Below are 21618 nucleotides of genomic sequence, written 5' to 3' on the forward strand. Positions count from 1 at the left end.
TATTTCCTTCACAGGCTAATTGTACACTATTTCAAAGTCCAACTCTTTGCTGTAGCAAAATAACTGTTTGAACACATATACATATATTGTATTTAACTTATACTTCAACATATTTAACATGTATTGGTCAACCTGCCATGTGGGGGAGGGGGTGGGGCGAAGCAGGAGAAAAGTTGGAACAAAAGGTCTTGCAATTGTCAATGCTGAAAAATTACCCATGTATATATCTTGTAAATAAAAAGCTATAATAAAAAAGAAAAGTATTTCTAAATTCATCATAAAAAAAGAAGAATGGCCATTGTGAATTTTTCACATGACCTAACTCCAATACTGGGTGCTTCAGCTTTTGGTACCTGAACATCAATCAGTCTCATTATCTGGAACTAGAAATTGCTCTCCTAAATAATATCATTTATACCTCAAAAATTGACAATACAAATTAGGACTTGAGTTATCCATACTAAAGAAAGTGATGGAGAAAATGTTAACAATGCTTATTAAACTTCAAAGTTTGTTGTGCGTACTTTTTTTTGAGACTTATTAAACATTTACCAATGGACCACTGCCTGAACCTGTTTTTCTACTATGAATTGAGGGAACTAGATTAAATAACATATAGGGTCTCTTCAAGCTCTGAATCTCTGATTCAGATGAATTTATAGTCTTGAATCTTAAATCTATGATCTGAATTTATGAAGGAAATGGAGGAAGTATGTAACAAACTAAAACACAATACATAGTTGGATTCCATGTTTCACCATCTTTATTGCAGTGGTATCACTTACTTTGGTAAGTTCACATTCCAGTTTAAAAGGCCTCCAAGCAAGTCAAACCTTGTTACAAATTCAAGTATTTTAAAATGTACATGTTATAAGCACAGAGAGCTGCATAGTAGAGTTACTAAGAACATTCACGATGCCAAGGGCACTGAAAAGAAATTTTACTAGATACATAGCTTATCATGATTTTCTGTTGTCTAGTAATATAGTGGTTATAGAACAAAGATTGAAATAGTTACATTTAAAATAAAAAAATAAAATAAAACCAGAAGGCGGACATCAGCATATCTAACAGCAGGTTTAGTTTAATTGCTGATATTCTCATAAACATTTAATTGGCTGCTGTGTTCTCAGCAAAATGAAAAATCCCTTTTCACCAAATGGAAGAACCTAAATTTGCAAAAATTTAAATTGATTTAAAGAAAAAATTTAAAATTTCTAATATCCCTGTATTGTCATATGAAAGATATGTTTTTCCCCCTAGCTGAAATGTGTTTTCAAGTTTGAATTAGAAATGGGAAATACAATAAAGGCTTTATTAAAATGCTGACAAATCTGTAGCCCTTTAATGGTGATCCATTGACTGAAAAAGTATGGCTAGTTGAATTCAAACATGATTCTTGATTAAAAACAAATGAGTAGACCATTTAGTTCAAATGGATTTTCAATGTTTGAAGACCTGAAAATAAACTGTATTAAGCAAGTTTTGTTATTTTTTTAAAGGGATATTCTTCATAGGTATGTTTTCTTGTTTGCATTTTTACAGTTTAAACAATTTCTGAATTTAAACATCTTGCAAAGAACTCCTAGGTTGACTTAACAATTTATACTTTGTTATCTTTAGATGACTCAATGATATATTCATATGTGAGAGTATTTTACCCTGTTGAGCACTCAACCTGAGGTGCTTATTGGACATTGATGTTACTTGCATTTAATTTGTAAAAGAAAAAAATTGTGGTGGTAGTCTTTTAGGTAACAATTTGTGTTCTTTTTAAATCACTTCTAGTAATTATAGCAACCATTCCTTCACTTTGTTTTTTGTTTTTCTTGTGTAGGCTAAAATACATTTTGTTGGCAACACACTGAATATGGTGTTTTGTGGGTAATGACTTTTCTTTGAAAGTTTGAAAGACAATAAAGACCAAAACTTGCATGGGTAGATTAAATATTATTTAACTGTGTGTTCTTGTAGATTAGATGAAGCTGTTTGTAGAAAATAATTCAATTAGGATGGATTGTTCACTTCAACACATATACAGCTGATTTCAAAGAAAATTACCAGGCAGGTGAATAGTGTATTCTCCTTTAAAAGGTTTTAACATTCTTTTTTTTTAATTTAAAAAAATTTTTGTAGATAGAAAATAAGGTTCAGGTATATAATGGCTGGTTGGGGGTTGGGACAAAAAAAGGGCAAGTGCTGTTAAGTTTCAAAAGTTTTGAATGAATTTATGAATAAAATGGTTATTGCTATTCTTATATTACTGATTAGAAAAGAAAAAACGTATTTAATCATCTTGGTCAAAATAAGGGATTTAAATATTTCAAAGCAGTTTTGGGTGAAAATGTAAAGTATGATTGACACATTTTAATTCTTAAAACCCCTGTATGTCTGAATGGAAGGGGAATGAGAGGAGGGAAACAATATTTGGAAAGTAAATAGAACAAAATAAGTAGTAACTATCAATAAAATTTTACCTCCAAAAACAACTATTAGATGTTGGATTTTGAAAAATCTTATTTCCTTATCCTTTCTCTTTCAAAGAGAACTACATGTTCATTATATGTGTTAACACAATGATTTAATAACATTTCCTTTTTGTCACATTTGGGGACACAAAAGATACCCATCTAGATTCATCTGGATGTCATTTTCAAATCCCATTACATACAGTCTTTGGATTAATTAGCTCCTGTTGAAGGTTTGATAGAGGGGATGCTGCATGACCTCCGCATAATGAGCCTGACCTCTATGTCGGGTAGATTATCTTGTTTAGTCTGTAAGCACCCTTCATCTGTGGCTGCTAAGTGTAGATCAAATCGTAGAGAAACAGATTTTTTCCTCAATCGTGGGTTATCTTTAAAAAAAGAACCTTCCCATTCTTTAATAACTTCATCCACTTTTTCTGTCCTGAAATTAAAAATTAAATCTTGTATTAAGGAGAGAATTAATGCACTGAAAATATGGAAAACAGTAGAAAAACATGAGGTGAGGACAGAAAATCTAGGGCATTTTTTGTAGAGAAAAACATAACTAAATTTTCTGTGGAGGCAAAATATGTAAAGTTCTGTTTTAGGGTTATATTTTCAAGAAAAATAATAACGAAAGGCTTAATCCTATTAAATTTGAGTTTTTTCTTTTTTTCCAATTGGAATATATTCGAAAATATCACCATATTATATCAATAAATATTAGTAGATATTTATTTCAGATTAAAATTTTGTATTAGCTTAATTTAAGAATTTGATATATTAACTTAATATAAAAAAGTGAAAAACAAATTTAAATAAAGAAAATCAGATTTCAACTGTTTTCATTACTGGGATTGCTCATTTATTTTCAATTTAAACAAATATTTTCCATTTATTTCTTATTGTTTCTTTGCAAGGCATTCATTTTAACATTTCCATGCCTTAAGCAACTCTCTAAGAGTAGCTGAGAGCTAATGATCTGCATTAGTAGAGAGAATTTCTTTACCTAGGAGTTTCCTATGACAATTAATTCATAGTTTTGGTCTTCATCCCAGCACCTCCCTATCCCCTGCACAAATGGTTTTTCTTACTGTATGGTCCCGTGAGCTTCAGTACTTTCCTTCACAATGCTTCCATTTAAGATGGCCTGTTTGGTCACTGTTTCTACCTTTTCTTTCTCACGTTTGTGTATGGCCTCTGTTGAAAAAGATGCTTCCTGAGGAATGTAGCATTTACTAGATACTGAAACTTATTATTCATTAAAACATGAAATGATGAAAGACAGCTTGGAATAATAAATTGAAGGATTAGTTTTGGAGCTAAGATGACCTGATCCCCAGTGCTAGGACACACATATTCGTTTCTTTCAGCTCCTTAGATGATAGTGTCTAGGCTCCCTACTCAACCACTTTTCCACTCCCTCATTACCTTGCATATATTTGATATATGTTTTTATATTATTTATTCCAAGAGTACATGAGCTTTTTGATGGTAGAAACTGTTTTACTTTTGTCTTTGTATCTTAAGTGCTGAATACAGTGGCTGAATATAAGTTAACTGGGTCTGTTAACTTGATTTAAAATAAAAAGATTTTTGATAGCTGTATTTCAACATAATTGGTTTCTTTTATGATCTTCTGTTTTTTTATTTTATGAATTTAAAAATCTTATTTTCTGATTAGGTTGGTAGGCTTCGCCAGAGAAATCCAGGACACACATAAAAACCTAAGGTATCCCTATTATAGGACATTGTTGATTTGGTGGAAAGCATTTTCACATGCAAAGTCCCCTTTGCCAATGAATTCCAGGCCCAGGCAATTAAATAGTAATGTATAATTGGTTACAGGCTATATAAATTAATTAAACATTGTGAGTTTTTGCTTGCTGTTTTTAATATTCAGTGTCAACTCATGATACAAGCCTTTTAAATGCTAAGTTGTAATAATAATGTCATTTTAAGGTTTGCAAGCCACCATATCTTTACTATCTTATTTGAGCTTTACAACAACCCTCTATAGTAGATTATTTTTGTTATCTTCATTTTTCAGAGGATGAATGTGAGGTAAAGAGAGCTTAAATGACTTACCGAGAATCATATAGCTAATAAATGTCAGGTAGGATTTGAACTCAGGCCTTCCTAACAAGTCCAGAATTCTAGCTCCTATACCACTTAGCAACCTATGTAGTGACTTACTAATGTCAGCAGACTCACCTGCAGGTAAGATAAAACCTACTCGACTTGTGGTAGGCTTTCTATCTCCTTTCCCAGATTGAACAGAACCATAATATCTGAAGAAAAAATAGAAAGAACTGTATTATGATAATTAAACAATTAGATTAGTTAATTGAGATCTTGAATGACAAGGACTTTCTTAATATACACAACTCTGAGGAAATTAATTATAATTTTGAAAATTTTCATCTATATTTTTCCAAGGGTTTAGTTATTTCATATATCATATGTTCAATAAATGAATGTCAAAGATACATGTGTAGATACCTAGAAAGACATAAATACACAAAGCTGATGAAAAAAATTTTGAAAGGTTTTGAAAGAAAAATTTTATCAGATTCCTTTTAATAATCAGAGATACCTGGGATGTCAGCAAACTCAAATGGGGAGTTACTATTCTAGAATTTTACCTGAGAGGCTTTTAGAGTTAAATCATAATATCAAGTATGTATAAAAGAGGAACCTTTATTTTCCATTTTGTGAAATAAGGGGGCCTGGTAATGGAAGCATGGTCCTTGAATTTGCTAGCTAAGGGCATTTTATGGCCTTGGTTGTAGTATAGTTTTGAGATAGTAATTTAGTTCATTTCTTAGATATCTCCTCTCTCCCCAACCCCGCCTTAAAAAAATAAACCTCATAAAACAAACAAATAAATAAAACTCAACAAAGTATAGAAATTTTGTTTTATAAGCATTTGCAGAGCTAGAGATCAAAGAATTTCATTGTCTCTTAAGCCTGTAAGTGGTTGAAATTTCAGTTTGTGGGAATGGCTAAATTTAGTCCCCCTTTCAAGGTAATCATCATTCCTTTCTGTCAACAAAGAACTGCCTTTGAAACCATGTTTAGAAAAATGTTTGGCCATCGCTGTAATATCAAATAGTGCTCACTTATATTTTGTTTTTGTTTTTATTGGGTTTGCTATTTCATTGCTATTGGAAACTACTGCTATGGAAATGACCTCTACCAATGTGTGCCAACATCTGCTCTTCTGCAATTTAAAATCTTAAGAGTGAGTTGCCTGGGGAACTGAAAGGCTGAATGAATTTCCCAGTATGAACCAATGTTTCAGGGGATCTGAGCACAAGTTTCCCTGACTCTGAAGCCAACTTTCTATCTATTATACTGTACTTACCCTCCAAGATTTTGTAGAGCAGGGGATTGATTATAAGGAGTAGTGATGTATGGATTTGAACATTTTTACCTTATTTTGTGGTTGGTTCATGCAAGATACAGAATAGTCTAAAAATAAAAGGCACATGAATCTCGAGAATAAGTGAGGGCAGTACCTGAGAGTTACTTACCTTAATGAGCTATGTGTCAGTGATTTCATTTCCTATGTCTGATTCAAGTATTTTCACAACTGATTTGTAAAGGGCCAAGACCTAGTCTTCCATCTGTTAATTACAGTCTCTAACCAGAAAGACTCATCTTTATGAGTTAAAATTTAGCTTCAAAACCTTAATAGCTGTATGACCCTGGATAAGTTCACTTAACCCAGGCTGCCTCAGTTTCCTTATCTGTAAAATGAACTGGAGAATGAAATGGCAAACCACTCCAGGATCTTTCCCAAGAAAACCCCCGATGGGGTCATGGAGAATTGGACATGATTGAAAAATGACTCAACAACAATTTACTCCCAGATGTGGAAGCCCCATTACCAAAGCAGGTTAACATTTTTTCTTGACTTGCAGTCTTAAGAAAGTTGCCTGAGGTTGCTAAGAAGTTTAGTATCCTTAGGATCACAGAGCCATTATGTGACAGATTTAGGACTTGATCTCAGGTCTTCCTGACTCTGAGCATCTAGAAAGATGCTATTTTTATCCATTATCTTAGGAACTTGATAAATAGAATGAGATTGTGCTGATAGTTTAGGGGATAGTTTTTTTTTTGGGGGGGTGGTGGTGGTGGTGGTTCATGTTCTCTTTTTCTCTCTGATTACTTCATTCTCTAGATGGCATTGAGTACCTGATTTCTTCTTTTTCCAGAAGGCGGCGATAGGTTGCTAACTCTTGTTCTAGTCTCATCTTAGTGTTAAGTAGCATTTCATGCTCTCTGAGCTGCTTTTCGATGCCTTGCCTCACTTCTGCCAGTTCTTTCTCCAGACCTTCAATCACAGCTTCTAGGTCTTGAAGTTGAGTCTGGTAATGTTGCTCTGACTCTTGTAGTGAATTTTCCAGGCCCCTTTCCTGTTTAACCAACCAATATTAGTGATGCAAAATGTAGCTTTGAAATCTTATTTGAACTATCAACAGTGATACATATTTAGGCCTGTTATATAGAGGTTTCTTTCTTTTTTTAGGTTTTTAAAGAAATTTATTCACATATTTAATATTTCCCCCCAGTTACATTCAAGACAAAAAATTTTACATTTTAAAAAAAATTTTTTTACTTCTAGATTCTCTCCCTTATCCCCACCCACAATTAAGAGACCAAATGTGAAGTTATGCAAAACATTTCCATAAAAGTTGTAAAAGAAAACATAGATCTCCCATCCTAATGAAAATAAAAACCCTCAAGAAAAATTAAATTTAAAAAAGAGAAAAAAGAGAGAATGCTTCAATTTGTATTCAGACACAATCAATTCTTTCTTTGGGTATGATTAGCATTTTTCATCCTAAATCCTTCAGAGTAGTCATGGCTGATTATACAGAGGTTTCTTACCCATTACAATAGGAATTTTTAACCTTGGTCTGTGTCTAGATTTTGGAGAAGTAGTTGTATGAATTTGGATGGGAAAAAAAAATTACCCCTTTATTGTCACAATTCTCTAACTGAAGTTTAGCATTTCCTTCAATTATCTAACATTATTATTTTCAGAAGGAGGATATAGGCTTCATTAGACTGCCCAAGAGGCCATGAAATAAAAAAAGTGAAGAATGAGCTTACATCTCAAGGAAGGAATTGATAATGAGTAAATGCCCATGCAATCCAAAATATTTATAACAGTATTTTTTGGGAAAGCTAAGAATTGGAAACAAGTAGGTGCTCATCAAATATAGGGAATGGTTAAACAAAATCATGGTACATGAATGTAATGGTTTATTACTGTTAGATAAGAAATGATTTGTGTGATAAGTACAGAGAAGCATGGGAAGATCTACATGAACTAATGGAGAGTGAAATAAACAGAATCAAGAAAATAACATAGCCAGTAATTACAACAATGGAAATGGAAATGGAAAGATGACACACCAAAAAATCAAAAGTAAATATAAAAAATTATAAAGATCAAATAGGATTTAAATGAAATGATATGAGAAGACAGCCCTAACCCACTTCTTGTATCAGTAGGAGATTAACAGGTATGACACATTACCTATATTTTCAGACATTTTCCATATTTTGTTCAATTGTACTGAATTTTCCCCCTCTAGTTTAGATAGAATTATCATTTTTATTATATTGTCTTAGTCCACCCATGTACAATCATTATTTCTTCAAATATTTAAATCTGACTTTATTTGTACAGAATGTATTTTGTAGTTCTTGGGTTTGCTTGGCAATTATACTCTCAGGTATTTTATGCCGACTACAATTAATTTACACGGGGGTATCTTTTACTATGTCTTCTTTCAGGGCTTTGTTGGATCAGCAATAAATTTCTTCTCTGATATTCACTCTTTGTAGATATAAGACCCAATCCAGATCCTGATGGAAGCTATCTGTCAGCCCCCAGCTAATTCTACCTTGTTCCTCAAATAATTCAATACCTGTATTAATTTCTATTCTAACTCATGAACTTATACAAGGATACTTAAACATAAATGCTGATGTTCCCTCAAATATCCTGGTCATCCATATTTTAATCTATTCAGCTCCTATGACTTATTCCTTTGATTCATTTCAGCTCCAGACAAAATCTGCCACAATTCATAAATGTTTACTTTTGTTGTCAAGAGTTCTGACACTTTCTACTGTTTTTGAATCCCTTATCTCCTGATCCCATTACTGCATATACTTGGCCAAACTCTAAACCTGGATTACCTTTTCCATTTGCCTACCATTTGCAATTTGAGCATCATCCTGATTTTCTTACTCTTCTTCATCTCATACTGGGATATGTGTGAAGGGTGTCCTTGTGTCCCTGAACTAGGCTTATGCCTTTTCCCTGGGACCATTACAAAAATCTCCTGATTTCCTTGCTTCATATCTCCCCTTTCTAATCTTCCTTCTATTCAGCTGCCAAACTGATATTCCTAAAGCAAAATGCAGTTCTTACTATGTAACTATTCTGCTCAAAAAACTGTGATGATTTTCTATTATGTTGGGAAACAAACACAAAATTCTCTATTTGCCATTTAAAATTCTGCATGACCTATTTTCAATCTAATTTTTCAGGCTTATTATTCATAATTTCCTTTTACACATATTTCTGACTGGTCCATCCAGACTGGTCTTCCTGCTGATCCTGATTACTTGGGGTAATCCATTTCCCTTCTCCATGCTTTTGTATAATAAGATTGTCTCCAATGCCTTGAACAGAATTCACTCTCACCTCTATATCTTACAACCTTTATCTTCTTTAAAAGCTCAGCTCAAACACACCATGAAGTCATTTCTGATCTCCATGCCCTCCCTTCTTCTCCCCCAACTGCTGCTAATGCCTCCTTACCTTATATATACTTTTAGGATACATCTAGGATCATAAAATTAGAGCTAGAAGAGTTTAGGAGTCATTGAATTCAAATTTCTCATTTTATAATTGAAGAAACTAAGACACAGAGCATTTAAGTGACTTTCCCAGCAACAGTGGACAGGTAAGTGTCTGAGACAGGACCCTATACACTGTGTCAAACGTGTTGTACATTTTTTTTCCTCTAATGGAATATAAATTCCTTGAGATCAGTGCCTAACATATAACAGATGCACCTAGGTGGTACAGTAGGCAGAGTGCCAGGCATGGAGTCAGGAAGACCTGAGTTCAAATCTAGCCTCAGATACTACCAGTGTGACCCTGGGTAAATCACTTAACCCTATTTTCCTCAGTTTCCTCATCTGTAAAGTGAGCTGGAGAGGAAATGGCAAACCACTTCACTATCTTTGCCTTGAAAATCCTAAAAGGATCATGAAGAGTTGGATCTGACTGAAATGACTGAACAAAAATAAATATTATTTGACTGGTACCAGTTTCTGAAGAATTGTATTCATATCAAGATGTAGTCAAGTAATGGATAGAACTCTGGACCTAGAGTCAGAAAGTCCTGAGTTTGAACGTGATCTGAGACATGGATGAGGTGTGTGACTTTGGACAAGTCATTTAACCTATATTTGTTAGTTTCCTCACCTGTAATATAAGGATAATAATAGTACCTACCTTCTAGAATTGTCATGAAGATAAACTGAAAAGGCATTTGAAAAACACTTTGCAAACCCTAAAGCACTATATAAATGCTAATTATTATTATTTGTGTTGTTATTATATACAAAAGACTCTGCTGCTTAAGGACATCTGGGAGGATTCTTTTGCATGGCAAAGAATCCCAAGACATGATTAATCTCATTCTAATTTATCTGTATAATGAGATTAGGAGTGTCAACTTTTTTCTATCTCTATTTTAAAAGTGGGGGTATGTCTCTTTAGTTTTAAAAGAAAATTTAAAATAAAAATAAAAAATCAGAATAAACTTAATTTAAAATTAAAATAGAAAACTATTCTTTGGCAAGGACTTTTGGGTAAAGAATATAAGGTTCTTCTGCAAGAACATTTTCCTAACAGATTACTTTAAAAAAATACCCAACCACCCTTTTAAAAACATGTCTATAAGAATAAAGCATTTGCTATTTCCTACCTTTTTTATAGGTCCAAAGAATCTCAGGATTGTAAATCAAGTCTTATTTTATTTTTCAGGTGCACAAAGTCATGATTAAGCTATCACATGTACAGCCACAGATAAAGAGAGAAAGAGGTCTAGGAATAGAATTCTGTGGCATTGACCTTGCCCTTCTTACTAAGACTAATGGACATTTTTCTTGTTCCTCTCTTAATCAGATAACAACAGGAGATTAAATGGATTCATTTTTCACTAGGGCATATCTGAGGTTAGTTTTTTTTTTTTTTTTTTTTTTTTTTTTTAACTAGTCTCACCACGGCATGGAGAGATTCAATTTCCACTTGCAGATGGTGCCATTGACGGCGGGCCTCTTTGAGTTCTGCTTGGGCTGCCTTTAGTGCTTCTTCATCTCTGTCCATTTTCCTGCTTAAGTCTTCTTCTAGCTATAGGACAAAAAGGGAGGCATGATTACAAATGAAAAACTTTATAGAAATTCAGCATTAAAAACACCCTAAGAACCACTGTCTTTTTCCCAATTATGTGTGTTGGTATTAGGTTATAGAACTTGATTTTTCTTGTATCAGCTCTGCTGCTAACTAGTTTTGTGACCCTGAGCATGTCATTTCATGGTTGTTTTCCCTCTGTGTAAGCTGAATTAACTCTATGAACTTTTAGCTTCAAAATTCTATAAAATGCATTTTGTGAAAAGATGAAAAATCATTCTTGTTTTTAATTTCTTAACTTCTCATCCCTTTCTTGAGTTGCCCATACCTTTAACTCTTTTAAGATCACACAAACATAGTAAGATAGTGGTAGCCAGATTGACAACTAGGATTATTTTGCATCTTGGGCAATCCCTCCAAACTACATTGAACACAAATAGCAGGAATGGTATCTTACATTGTGCTTGGGGGTGTGAGGTAGGGTGGTGAAGAATCTTATGGGATGAAATGGAGACTCTAGGACATCAGGTGGACATTGTGAGTGAGACTACCCATATACTCTCCTTCTAGAGGAAGGGTTAGGGGTATGTGGGAGTCATATCTTACTATCTTCCAAGAACTGATCGTTAAATCTTCAGTTTGAGTATTTATACCAATAAGAAAATGGCAGATGCTAAAAATCAGGCCTTGACTTATTGCTTATTGATTGTCTAGACTTGAGAAAGGTATGGAACACATATTAATAATACAGATTAAACTTAAAAGTGTGTTCTGCATCTATGTACTTAAGTATATACATATGTGTATATGTATGTATATATGTACGTATATATGTAAATATATATAGAGAATATGTGTTTATATTTACCTATATTTACCACACATATTTATGTATATAGAGAAAGAGGAGAGAGAGAAAAAGACAGAGAAAGAGAGAGAAAGACAGAGAAAGAGAGAAAGAGAGAGAGAGATAAAGAGAGAGAGAGAGAAAGAGAACAGACACAAAGAGAGACGCAGAGAGAAACAGAGACAGAGACAGATAGAAAAACAGAGAGACAAATACAAAAAGAGAAAGAGACAAACACAGAGATGCACACACACACCTAGACAGAGAAATAGAAACACAGAGTCAGAGAAAGAGAAATAGACAGACAGAGAGACAGACACAGAGAGAGACAGAGACACATAGACAGAGAATAAGAGCAAGCTGGTTGTAAAATATTCATCATTTAGTGTCTTCTTATTTTGATGAATTAATCTGGAAAACCAAGGCTGAGGTCAATTGTGTGCTCATTGGTAGCATGTAAGGAGCCTAATTAATAGAGGGGAAAGTGGAACAACAGCTCTCATAATAAACAGATTGTTTGGAGGAGGATACCAATCCTCCTGTCCTAAAAACACACACACACACAAATACAAGTTAGAGCTGGAAGGAATTATAGAGACCTTGGACTCTAAAGCCTTTACTTTAATGAGGAGATAATTAAAACCCTGGAGGTCAATGTCTTGTTCAAAGTCACAAAGGAAAGCTTACTTGAATTCTTATTGAAATTGCAGCTGAGCTCAACTGTGGTCATATGGAACCCAAATCTCATGGGTTTGTAGACTGTCACTGTAGGAAAGGGATGTTAGAGACTACTTTGTCCAAAGCCCTCTAATTTTACAGTGTAAATATAAGAACCAGAATTTATATAGCATCTAGTTTGTGTCAGACACTCTTAAGTGCTTTATGAATATAAAGGGCTAAAACCCTTGAGTTGATACACTGAAGTTGGACAACTGAGCACTTAAGGTTAATTACCAATTGGACAATATTAGCATATGCCTGGAAAATGGCCCTCCCCACTATTTTGTGCTGGTTCGATAATTGATGTATACAGAGAATTATAGGAGGTACTAGGGGATGGAGTAAGACTAGCCAGAGTCACTTCTGGTGGGGATGAAGAGGAGAGGTCATGGAGATTCTGCTTCCATTCTCTTCACTTCTATCCCTAAAGACCAAGAATAAAGAGCAAGGATTCTGCTTATCCTGACTCTGGGTATCCAGGGTGCTAACTCGGTCTTCACATATGAATATCTCATTTAATCCTCACAACAATCCTGAGATGCTATTATTAACCCCATTTTACATATGAGGAAACTGAGGCAAATAGATTAAATGACTTGTTCAGGATCACAAAGGTAGTAAATATCTAAGGTTGGATTTGAATTCAAGACTTCTAGACTCCAAATTTAGCATGGCATCCACAGCACAATCTAGCTGCAACAGAAGCATTATTAGAGTAGGCACAAGAAGCCAGATCTCAGAATTATCCACAATTTGGTTTTTTAACCAGGTTTGTGAGATTTAGCTGTTCAGGTCTTATGATTCAATACAAACAACTAAGCAAGAGAAAGAGGTTCTTGTTTCTCTTAGGCATGTGTTTACACACACACACACACACACACACACACGTACACACACCCCAAGATCCTTTATTCCTCAGTTCTTTGTTCTCTGGGGAGCTCTCCACATCTTCCACCTAATCCTCCTGGCCAACCCCTGAGGTTCCAGACTGTGGGAAATTTTAAGAAGGCTGGGAGGGCAAAACTTTATGGGAAAGAAAAACATCTGGGAGGCTGAGACTTAAATCCTTGATTAGTCACCATCCTCCAGGAGGGCTGCCTGTAGGACATCCCTAGCAATGGGCTGGTGGTGTGTGGAGTACTCATTTTGTTCTCACATCAGGGCTTCTGGGCTTCTTGGCACACAATTCTGCCTTTTCTCTCCTGGATGTGAGAGGGCCAAGACTGTTGGCATTTATGGGATTAGCTGGATGGGTTGGGGCCATGCCTTCCTCTCCAAGCTAGGTGTGGCAGAGTGTGGTCTGGCAGCTGTGCCCCCTGCCCACCCAGAAGTAGGTGAGAGATTGCTACTGCTAGTTCCACTTTCATCATCCTTTCCCTGTGTATAGAGTCCCAAGGGTCCTCAAACTACGGCCCGTGGGCCAGATGCAGCCGTTGAGGACGTTTATTCCCCTTACCCAGGGCTATGAAGTTTCTTTATTTAAAGGCCCACAAAACAAAGTTTTTGTTTTTACTATAGTCTGGCCCTCCAACAGTCTGAGGGACAGTGAACTGGCCCCCTCTTTAAAAAGTTTGAGGACCCCTGGGACTCTTTCCTCCAGCAGATACAGCCTTTTCATTCTTAGAAGAGCTGTGAGTGCCTCTTTAAATTTCTTAGTTTGGATCAATCCAATCTTGGAATTACAATCTTGGAATGACTAGAGAGTAAGCGGGAGGAAAATTCAGAGAATGGCAATGTGATCATCACTATCTCTTAAAATTATTAATAATTCATGATGCTTTTCAAACAACAAATCAATATTATATTTAAAATAATTTATACTTTTAAAAAGTGAATGACATATTAGATAGGGAAATGAATGGAATACAAGACCTAGAGTGAGAAAGACTTGATTCTCCTTCAGACACTGACAATATGACCCTAAACAAGTCCCTTAACTTCTCTGCTTCAGTTTCCTCAGCTACAAAAATGAGGGAATTGGAATCAATGGCTTCTAAGTTTTCTTCCAGGACTAAATCTGTGATCCTATAATATGCTAATAACTTGTCAGTTTTTTTTTTTCCTGTGTTTCTGTCAATCTACTTGTTTGTTCATCCCTATTTATAAGCTCTGTATTTTCCTCTTGAACTCAGAATAACCATTGTACAGTTTATAGCACAGTAATGAGGCTATGAGAAGGGGAAATAAAAGCTATTTCTACTACTATTTTCTTAGCAAATACCTCACAAAAACTAATAAATAGGTGGCATAACCCTTTTAACCAATTAGTATGGCACTCTGGGACCAAATACATAGGTAAGGGAGAAAGCAGAGGAAGAATTTCATAAATATGAGAAAGTAGATTACTAATTACTTTGATTAAAAAAAAAACTATCGGAGGAACTAAAATATCTCATAGTTCAGAGACCCTGCTATTGATATCCCTGTCTTCCTTCCTTCCTTCCTTCCTTCCTTCCTTCCTTCCTTCCTTCCTTCCTTCCTTCCTTCCTTCCTTCCTTCCTTCCTTCCTTCCCTCTCTTTTTTTTATTTATATTATATTCATTGGGAATATAATTTTCTTGGGTCTCTTGGTTGTGACTTGCTATTTCATGTTCTGTCCAGACATTTTAGAATTATAAATTCAGCTTTGATGAAGCCAAGGAAATTTCATTAAGCTAATAAGTTTCAAGAAAGTGAAAGTTTGTGGACAGAAGGGGTAGGACTAGGAGTCCTCATGAATTGTGGTTTCTCTTGTATCACTCAGTTTTTGGTATCAACTTGGCAGACTTACGCAGCTGCTTTATGATTGAATAATAGACAAAAAGGAAACAGAGAAGGTTTGGACACATCCCTTACTTCTGAATGCTAGCCAATAGTTATTTCAGGACTATTTTTTTTTCCTATCCTTTGTTGGGAATAGTGGCCACTCTTAGCATTTGCCTTTCTTTTCCCATAAACAAATGAAAATTACTTGAAGAACTTATCCCAGTTAACTTTCTTTAGTCTTTCAAAAATGAATTTTCCACTGGATCTTAAGGCATATAAAAACAACCAGACAGCCAAACCAGAAAAAAAAAAATCTGTGTGGCATGTTGTGTAGGAAGGCACTTCATTCTGATCAACTAATGACAACATTCTGACTTATGTAAGATAGAATCATTTATACTATCTGATACTATAATACAAAGACTGCTTTCAAAAACTGACATCATCTGCATTCAGACTTTTTCCATGAAATACTATTTATAAAAGTGAGTAAAGTGCTCCCATTCTACTTGCATTTGAAAATTTCAATGTTGATTTTGAATAAATAAATGCTTCTGATATTAGGATCCTAGACTAATATCTACAAGGGTTCCTTAGAGGTCACCTAGTTCAAGCATCTCATTGTCCAGAGGAGAAATTGAGATCCATAGAAGTTACAGAATTTGCCCAACATTATCCAGACCCCGGATTTGAATGCTCATCTTCTGACTCCAAATCCAGTGTTCTCTCTATTCCACTGCATTATTTTATCAAATCTATAAATGCTATTTAAAAACATCTAAATACATTATTTATATTTATACATAAAATACATTAAAATGTGTTTTTTTAAAAAAAAATATAGGGATAGTTAGGTAACGTAGTGGATAGAGTGCTGGACCTAAAGTCAGAAAGACTCATTTTCCTGAGTACAGATTTGCTATTTACTAGCTATGCAACTCCTGGCAAGTCACTTAACCTTGTTTACCTCAGTTTCCTCATCTGTAAAATGAACTAGAGAAAGAAATGGCAAAGCACTCTAGTATTTCTGCTAACAAAATCCCAAATGGGGGTCAATATGACTGAAACAGCCAAACAACAACAACAATAAAAATTTTAAAATAACTTGCTAAAGAAATAAAGGCCTACATTCAGGGCTCAGTGATTTCCACCTCCCTTCTTCTTTCCCATTCTTGGGCCAAGATTTCTTATTTAGCAACATGCTTAAACCAATACAATATTAACTTGACTATATTTGAGTGTGTAGATTTGATGACCTTTTTCAAAGAAATGGGCAGATCTTAAGTTCAGATTTTGGTTTGTAAGCAATAAAAAACTGCTGCTTCTCTGTATATATCTTATCATTTTCAGGCACATTTGTAGATTGGGCCTGTGATAAATTGATGAAGAATCTGTTGCGATAAAAGTGAATAATTCCAAGGAATTAGGATTTAGAACCTTATCAAGACTATTCTCTTCTAGCCTTTTATATTTATATTATATATCCTTTGGGATGCAAATAATCATGAATACTCTTAATTTCTGGAATTGTAAAACCAAGTAATCTAGATAGAGGTTAGAGAAGGCAGAAGAACTGATTTTGACAAAATATAGAATTATTCCTGAATGCTAGATTTCCATCACAGAGGATGATTCGAATGAGAATTTATAATAATAAAGTGATCCTACATGTTTATTTTAATGAAAGAAGATGATGGAAATCTTTTAGATGGCTTAGTTTAAAAGAAGCAAATTAATCTCTCTATTGTAAAGCTGAAGATGCTGACTACTGAAACCATTCTCTATAAATAGCCCCTTTGCAACATCTTTGCAGGATACTTGAAATGATTTCTTCCTGAAGAATGTCACAGAGGTCAGAGGGCAGTACATTCTGTTTGTGGTCCCCATGTCCAGTTAATCTCAGTAATCTAATCCTTTCTGCAAAAACCCCACTCTACGAATTGCCCATGGCTGCCTGCTATTTTTGCAAGATAAACATTGTATTTCCCTCGCTAGTCTAGTCCTAGTCATATTGCAGTGAAAGCTGAATTCCTTCCCCAGTACATGCTGCATCGAAAAGGAAATACTGTACCTCATAGAGGCCGAGACAGGAATGGGGTAGACATGGATTGTCTCCTTATCCTGGAAGTTGCCTGCCTGTATGAAAGCATTACCTGGAGTCTCGTTGAGAGCACGGTCTCTATCTGATTTCTGGTGAGCAGCCTTTCATAGTTTGCCCTGATCTCATTGAGGAGCTGGGACAGCTCCATTCCTTTCCCATCCTCCACCTTGGCTCTAAGTGAATCTTATCGATAGGATGAGCCAGCCGCTGCAGTCTGCTCTGCCTGCAATGGGAGCACAGACAGAGAGAGCCCAGCAAAACTTTAAAGTAGCAGTGCTCCCTTTTTTAGAGAATGGGAATTTCTGGGCTTTTAATCCATTTTGCAGATGTACTGTTATGCAAACCACCCTTCCTGTGCCTATGCATAGATGCTATTTATTATAACTGCTGTGGGTGCAATAGACCTTTACCAGGTTAGGATAATAGAATAGGGAAAATAAAATGGAACTGTTATTTCCTTCTTTCCACATGTTGATTTACTATAACCCCCAGCTCTTTAGAGCACATAGTTCTCTTTCTTTTACTGGGAGGAAGGAAACAAGCATTTCATTAAGTGCTTACTATGTGCCAGGTTTATTCTAAGTTTTTTTTTTTTAACAAATATTTTCTCATTTTATCCTCACCATAACCCTGGGAGTTACGTACTATTATGATCTCCATTTTACAGCTAAAGAAATTGAAGAACAGATATTAAGTGATTTACTCAGGGTAAATCTGAGACTGGTTTTGAACTCAGTTCTTCCTGACTTCAGACCGACTATGCTGCCTATCTGCCTTTATTGCAGGGGAAAGGAATGTAACTTAGAGAAAAATGGAAATTGATTTTCATAAAACAAGAACTAAACTTATTTCATGGAATCATAGGGCTGGAGCTGGAAAAGGCATTGGAGGCAGTTTTACAGATGAGTAAACTAAGTCCCTTAGCAGCTGGGTAGCACAGTGATTAGAGTACTGGATCTGGGATCAGGTTCAGATGTTTGCTAGCTGTGGGATGTTAGACAAGTCAGTTAATCTCTATTTGCCTCAGTTTCTCATGTCTAAAATGTCAAACTAGAGGAGGAAATGGCAAACCAATCTAGTATCTTTGCCAAGGAGTCATGGAGAGTTGCACGTGATTGAACAGCAATTACCTCAGTATTGAGTATACCTCAATTGTATATATTTTCAGAGCTGCTGTAAAAGATACTATTGATGGGCAATAGATGTTATAAGTGTACTCTGATTATTGAGAGAGACAGTTCAAATAACACTAAAGCTTATTTATTTTGTTGAATGTATAGTAGGAACTCTGGAGATGAAGTCCAGAGACCTAGCTTCAAATCCTGGCTCAACTATTTTATTACCAATATGACCTTGTGCCTCAGTTTCTCTATATGTAAAATGTAAAGCTTAGACTAGATGACCTTTGAGCTCTAAACCTATGATCTCAAGATGTTAAATCCTAAATATAATTGTAAATCAGAAGACAATGAAAGGCAAGCAGATTGGGACCTCTGTGAGATTTATTCAAGGAGGATGACTACATTGAAGTCAGGAAGAGCAAGTCTCTGTTCCATTTGTATTTAAAACAAACTTAGTATAGTGTAACTGTGTAAATTACTATGTAAAACTAAGGAACTCCAATGGAATTGGAACAATGCCTGGCAGTTGTATAAGACTTTGCACTTTTCAGAACTACTATTTTTCCACACATGGTATCATTCCAATCCTTATGTCTCTTGGTGGGAGAATAGATGATATTCCCATTTTACAGATGGGAAAACTGAAACTCAGAGTAGTTAAGTGAATTACCTAAGTAATAACATTAGTGAAAGAATTGGAATGTGAATAATTTTGTTGCCTGCTGTTGAGTCAATGTTTCCCCTTTAGTCTTTGAAATTATATTCTTGACTGTCCATCTTTACTTTCTTGTAAATTATTTTGTTCTCTGATGTATGCTTTTTTACTACAGTATGCGATGACCAAAAAATGTGTTTATTTGGCTAATCAACCAATCAATAATCAACAAGTCTCTGTTAAGGTCCTACCTGTGCCAGGCACTCTTCACTTCCTATTTTTTTTATTTGTTGTGTATCGTTTTTTTCTTTTTTCATTGTTTTTATCTATTTTTATCAAAAAAAAAAAAAAAACACAGAATAAGAAAAAAAGAAAACCAGAAAAGGAATAAAACAAAACAAAAGAAAACATGTCATGTGCCCAGCAGCAGGAATGATTCAAAATATATAACAACAAATTACCAGTTCAATAAAGTATATAAGTAGAAGAAGTTATATTCATGAGTGTCCATCTTTTCTTTCCTTTCTTGCAAATTGTTCTATTATTCTGTGCTGCACACATTTTTTATTTTATTTTTTTCTCCCCTTTCATCCCCTCCTCCTCCACCTCCAAGCAGGCTATAGTTAAGAAATAATATATTTATGTATACATATGTAGATGTACACATATACATATATGCACATACATACATATTCTAACCCACCCCACCTACACATGTACATATCTTTCCTATCTCTGCTAACTCTTAGCTTTAATTCTGCTCCTTAACTTTCCTTGCTATTACTTAAATCTCCCACCAATTATGGGTTCCTCTCTTGTCTTCTTCCCTCACCCTTTGCTTTCCTGTCTGCCCATCCCTCTCCCCTTATTTCTTTATAGGTTTTGGAGGGTGCTATAATCTATATGATATATATGTAATGTTGCCTATTTAACCCATTCCCGATGTTAAGTTTTCAGAACTATGAGCCCTTCATCTTCCTCTAATGCCTCTGTGCTTATTCTTCTTCTGCACCTCATTTGTACAACATGATTACTATTTTTACCTTAACTCTCAGGCACTCTTCACTAGAGATAAAAAGACCAAAATGTAAGAAGTAAAATTGTAAGGTTTTGTTTCCACAGTTGAAAAGTTTCAGAGTCTCACAGCCTTCCTCTCCGTTGCCATGGTGAAAAAGAATGTGATGTAAGCTTTAGGGTCAGTGTATCCTGATTGAAGAGAATTAAAGAATGTCTTAAGTCAACAGAAGTAACTGTAGGTGCTGGTTGAGTGCAAATGACCTGGGTTTATACCCTGGGAAACTTAAATTTTTAGCTAGGCATGCTTAATAATCCTCATGTATATTAAGATCTTCTCCCTTAAGGAAGAGACATCCACCATTTTTGAACATATAATGATATGGCAAGGGGAGAGGGGGACGTGAAACATATCAAGGAGTATATATAGTGGGAGTATCATAAAATATTAGATTTTGGGAGAGTCTCTTTTAGATGAAATTCTGAGAGGATGACGAGGCAGGGTGAGATTATGGAACATAACTACTAGTTCTGGCTTTTGTAAACTGCATTTGTATCTTCTCAAAGGTGTATGGAGCCTGCTTCTTGCAAGAAATGAAATAAAGCCTTCTTCCTGTCACTCTTAAGAATTTGGGTCTGAAGTTTTCATTTTTACTACTGAGCACTCCGTCCCCCTTCCCTCTTATCACTCTCCCTCCCTTCTCATATTCTATTCCCCTTTCTATTTTCCTGCAGGGTAAAATAGATTTCTATATCTCTACTGAGTGTGTGTATTTTTTTCTACTCTTTCCTCACCCTTTTTGCCTTTACTATAAAAGCTTTTTCTTGCTTCTTTTTTTTTTGGCAGGTAATTTGTACCATTCCACTTGTCCCTTTCCCTTTACCGTAGTATATTCCTCTCTCATTCCTTAATTTCATCATTAAAAAAAGATATTATCCCTTCATATTCAAATCACCCCTGCCCTCTGTCTATATATACTCCAACTGCCATAATAATGAGAATATTCTATTGAGTTACAAATATCATCCTCTCATATAGGAATGTAAATAAATAAACCTTATTAAGTCCCTTATATCACTTTCCTGATTACCTCCTTATGCTTCTCCAGAGTCCTATATTTGAAAATCAAATTTTCCATTCAGCTCTGGTCTTTTCATTATGAATGCTTGAAAATCCTCTGTTTCATTAAATGACCACCTTTTCGTTTGAAGGAGTATACTCAATTTTGCCGCGTAGGTGATTCTTGGTTGCAATCCTAGCTCCATTGTTCTCTGGAATATCATACTCCAAACCCTCCCATCCTTTTGCTGATGAATGAAACATCCTAACAATGTTTGGGTGTCCCTAGGTCGGTGTTGCAGATATTGCAAAAGAATTCACAGTCCCCTGTATGTGCCAAAATGTTTGTGGCAGCCCTGTTTGTAGTGGCCAGAAACTGGCAACTGAGTAGATGCCCATCAATTGGAGAATGGCTGAATAAATTGTGGTATATGAATA

General features: G+C 35.1%; 1 protein-coding gene across 3 annotated transcripts; it reads right to left on the reverse strand.

The window, feature by feature from the left end:
- Positions 1 to 740: 740 nt before the first annotated feature.
- KRT222 (keratin 222) lies at positions 741 to 20300 on the reverse strand. Of its 3 annotated transcripts, none has more exons than XM_031966237.1 (7): positions 20150 to 20300; positions 19358 to 19432; positions 10789 to 10917; positions 6669 to 6889; positions 4683 to 4759; positions 3563 to 3668; positions 741 to 2910 (listed from the first exon to the last, which is right to left on the reverse strand). In XM_031966237.1, the coding sequence occupies exons 2-7, from the start codon at positions 19421 to 19423 to the stop codon at positions 2682 to 2684; spliced, it is 828 nt and encodes a 275-aa protein (XP_031822097.1). In that variant the 5' UTR covers positions 19424 to 19432; positions 20150 to 20300; the 3' UTR covers positions 741 to 2681. The 3 variants fall into 3 exon arrangements, with proteins under 3 accessions (XP_031822097.1, XP_031822096.1, XP_031822098.1); XM_031966236.1 differs by lacking the exon at positions 20150 to 20300 and adding an exon at positions 17383 to 17553; XM_031966238.1 differs by lacking the exons at positions 19358 to 19432; positions 20150 to 20300 and adding an exon at positions 17301 to 17414.
- Between the last annotated feature and the right edge of the window lie 1318 nt (positions 20301 to 21618).

This window comes from Sarcophilus harrisii, chromosome 4 (assembly GCF_902635505.1).
Source record: "Sarcophilus harrisii chromosome 4, mSarHar1.11, whole genome shotgun sequence".
Lineage (NCBI taxonomy): Eukaryota > Metazoa > Chordata > Mammalia > Dasyuromorphia > Dasyuridae > Sarcophilus > Sarcophilus harrisii.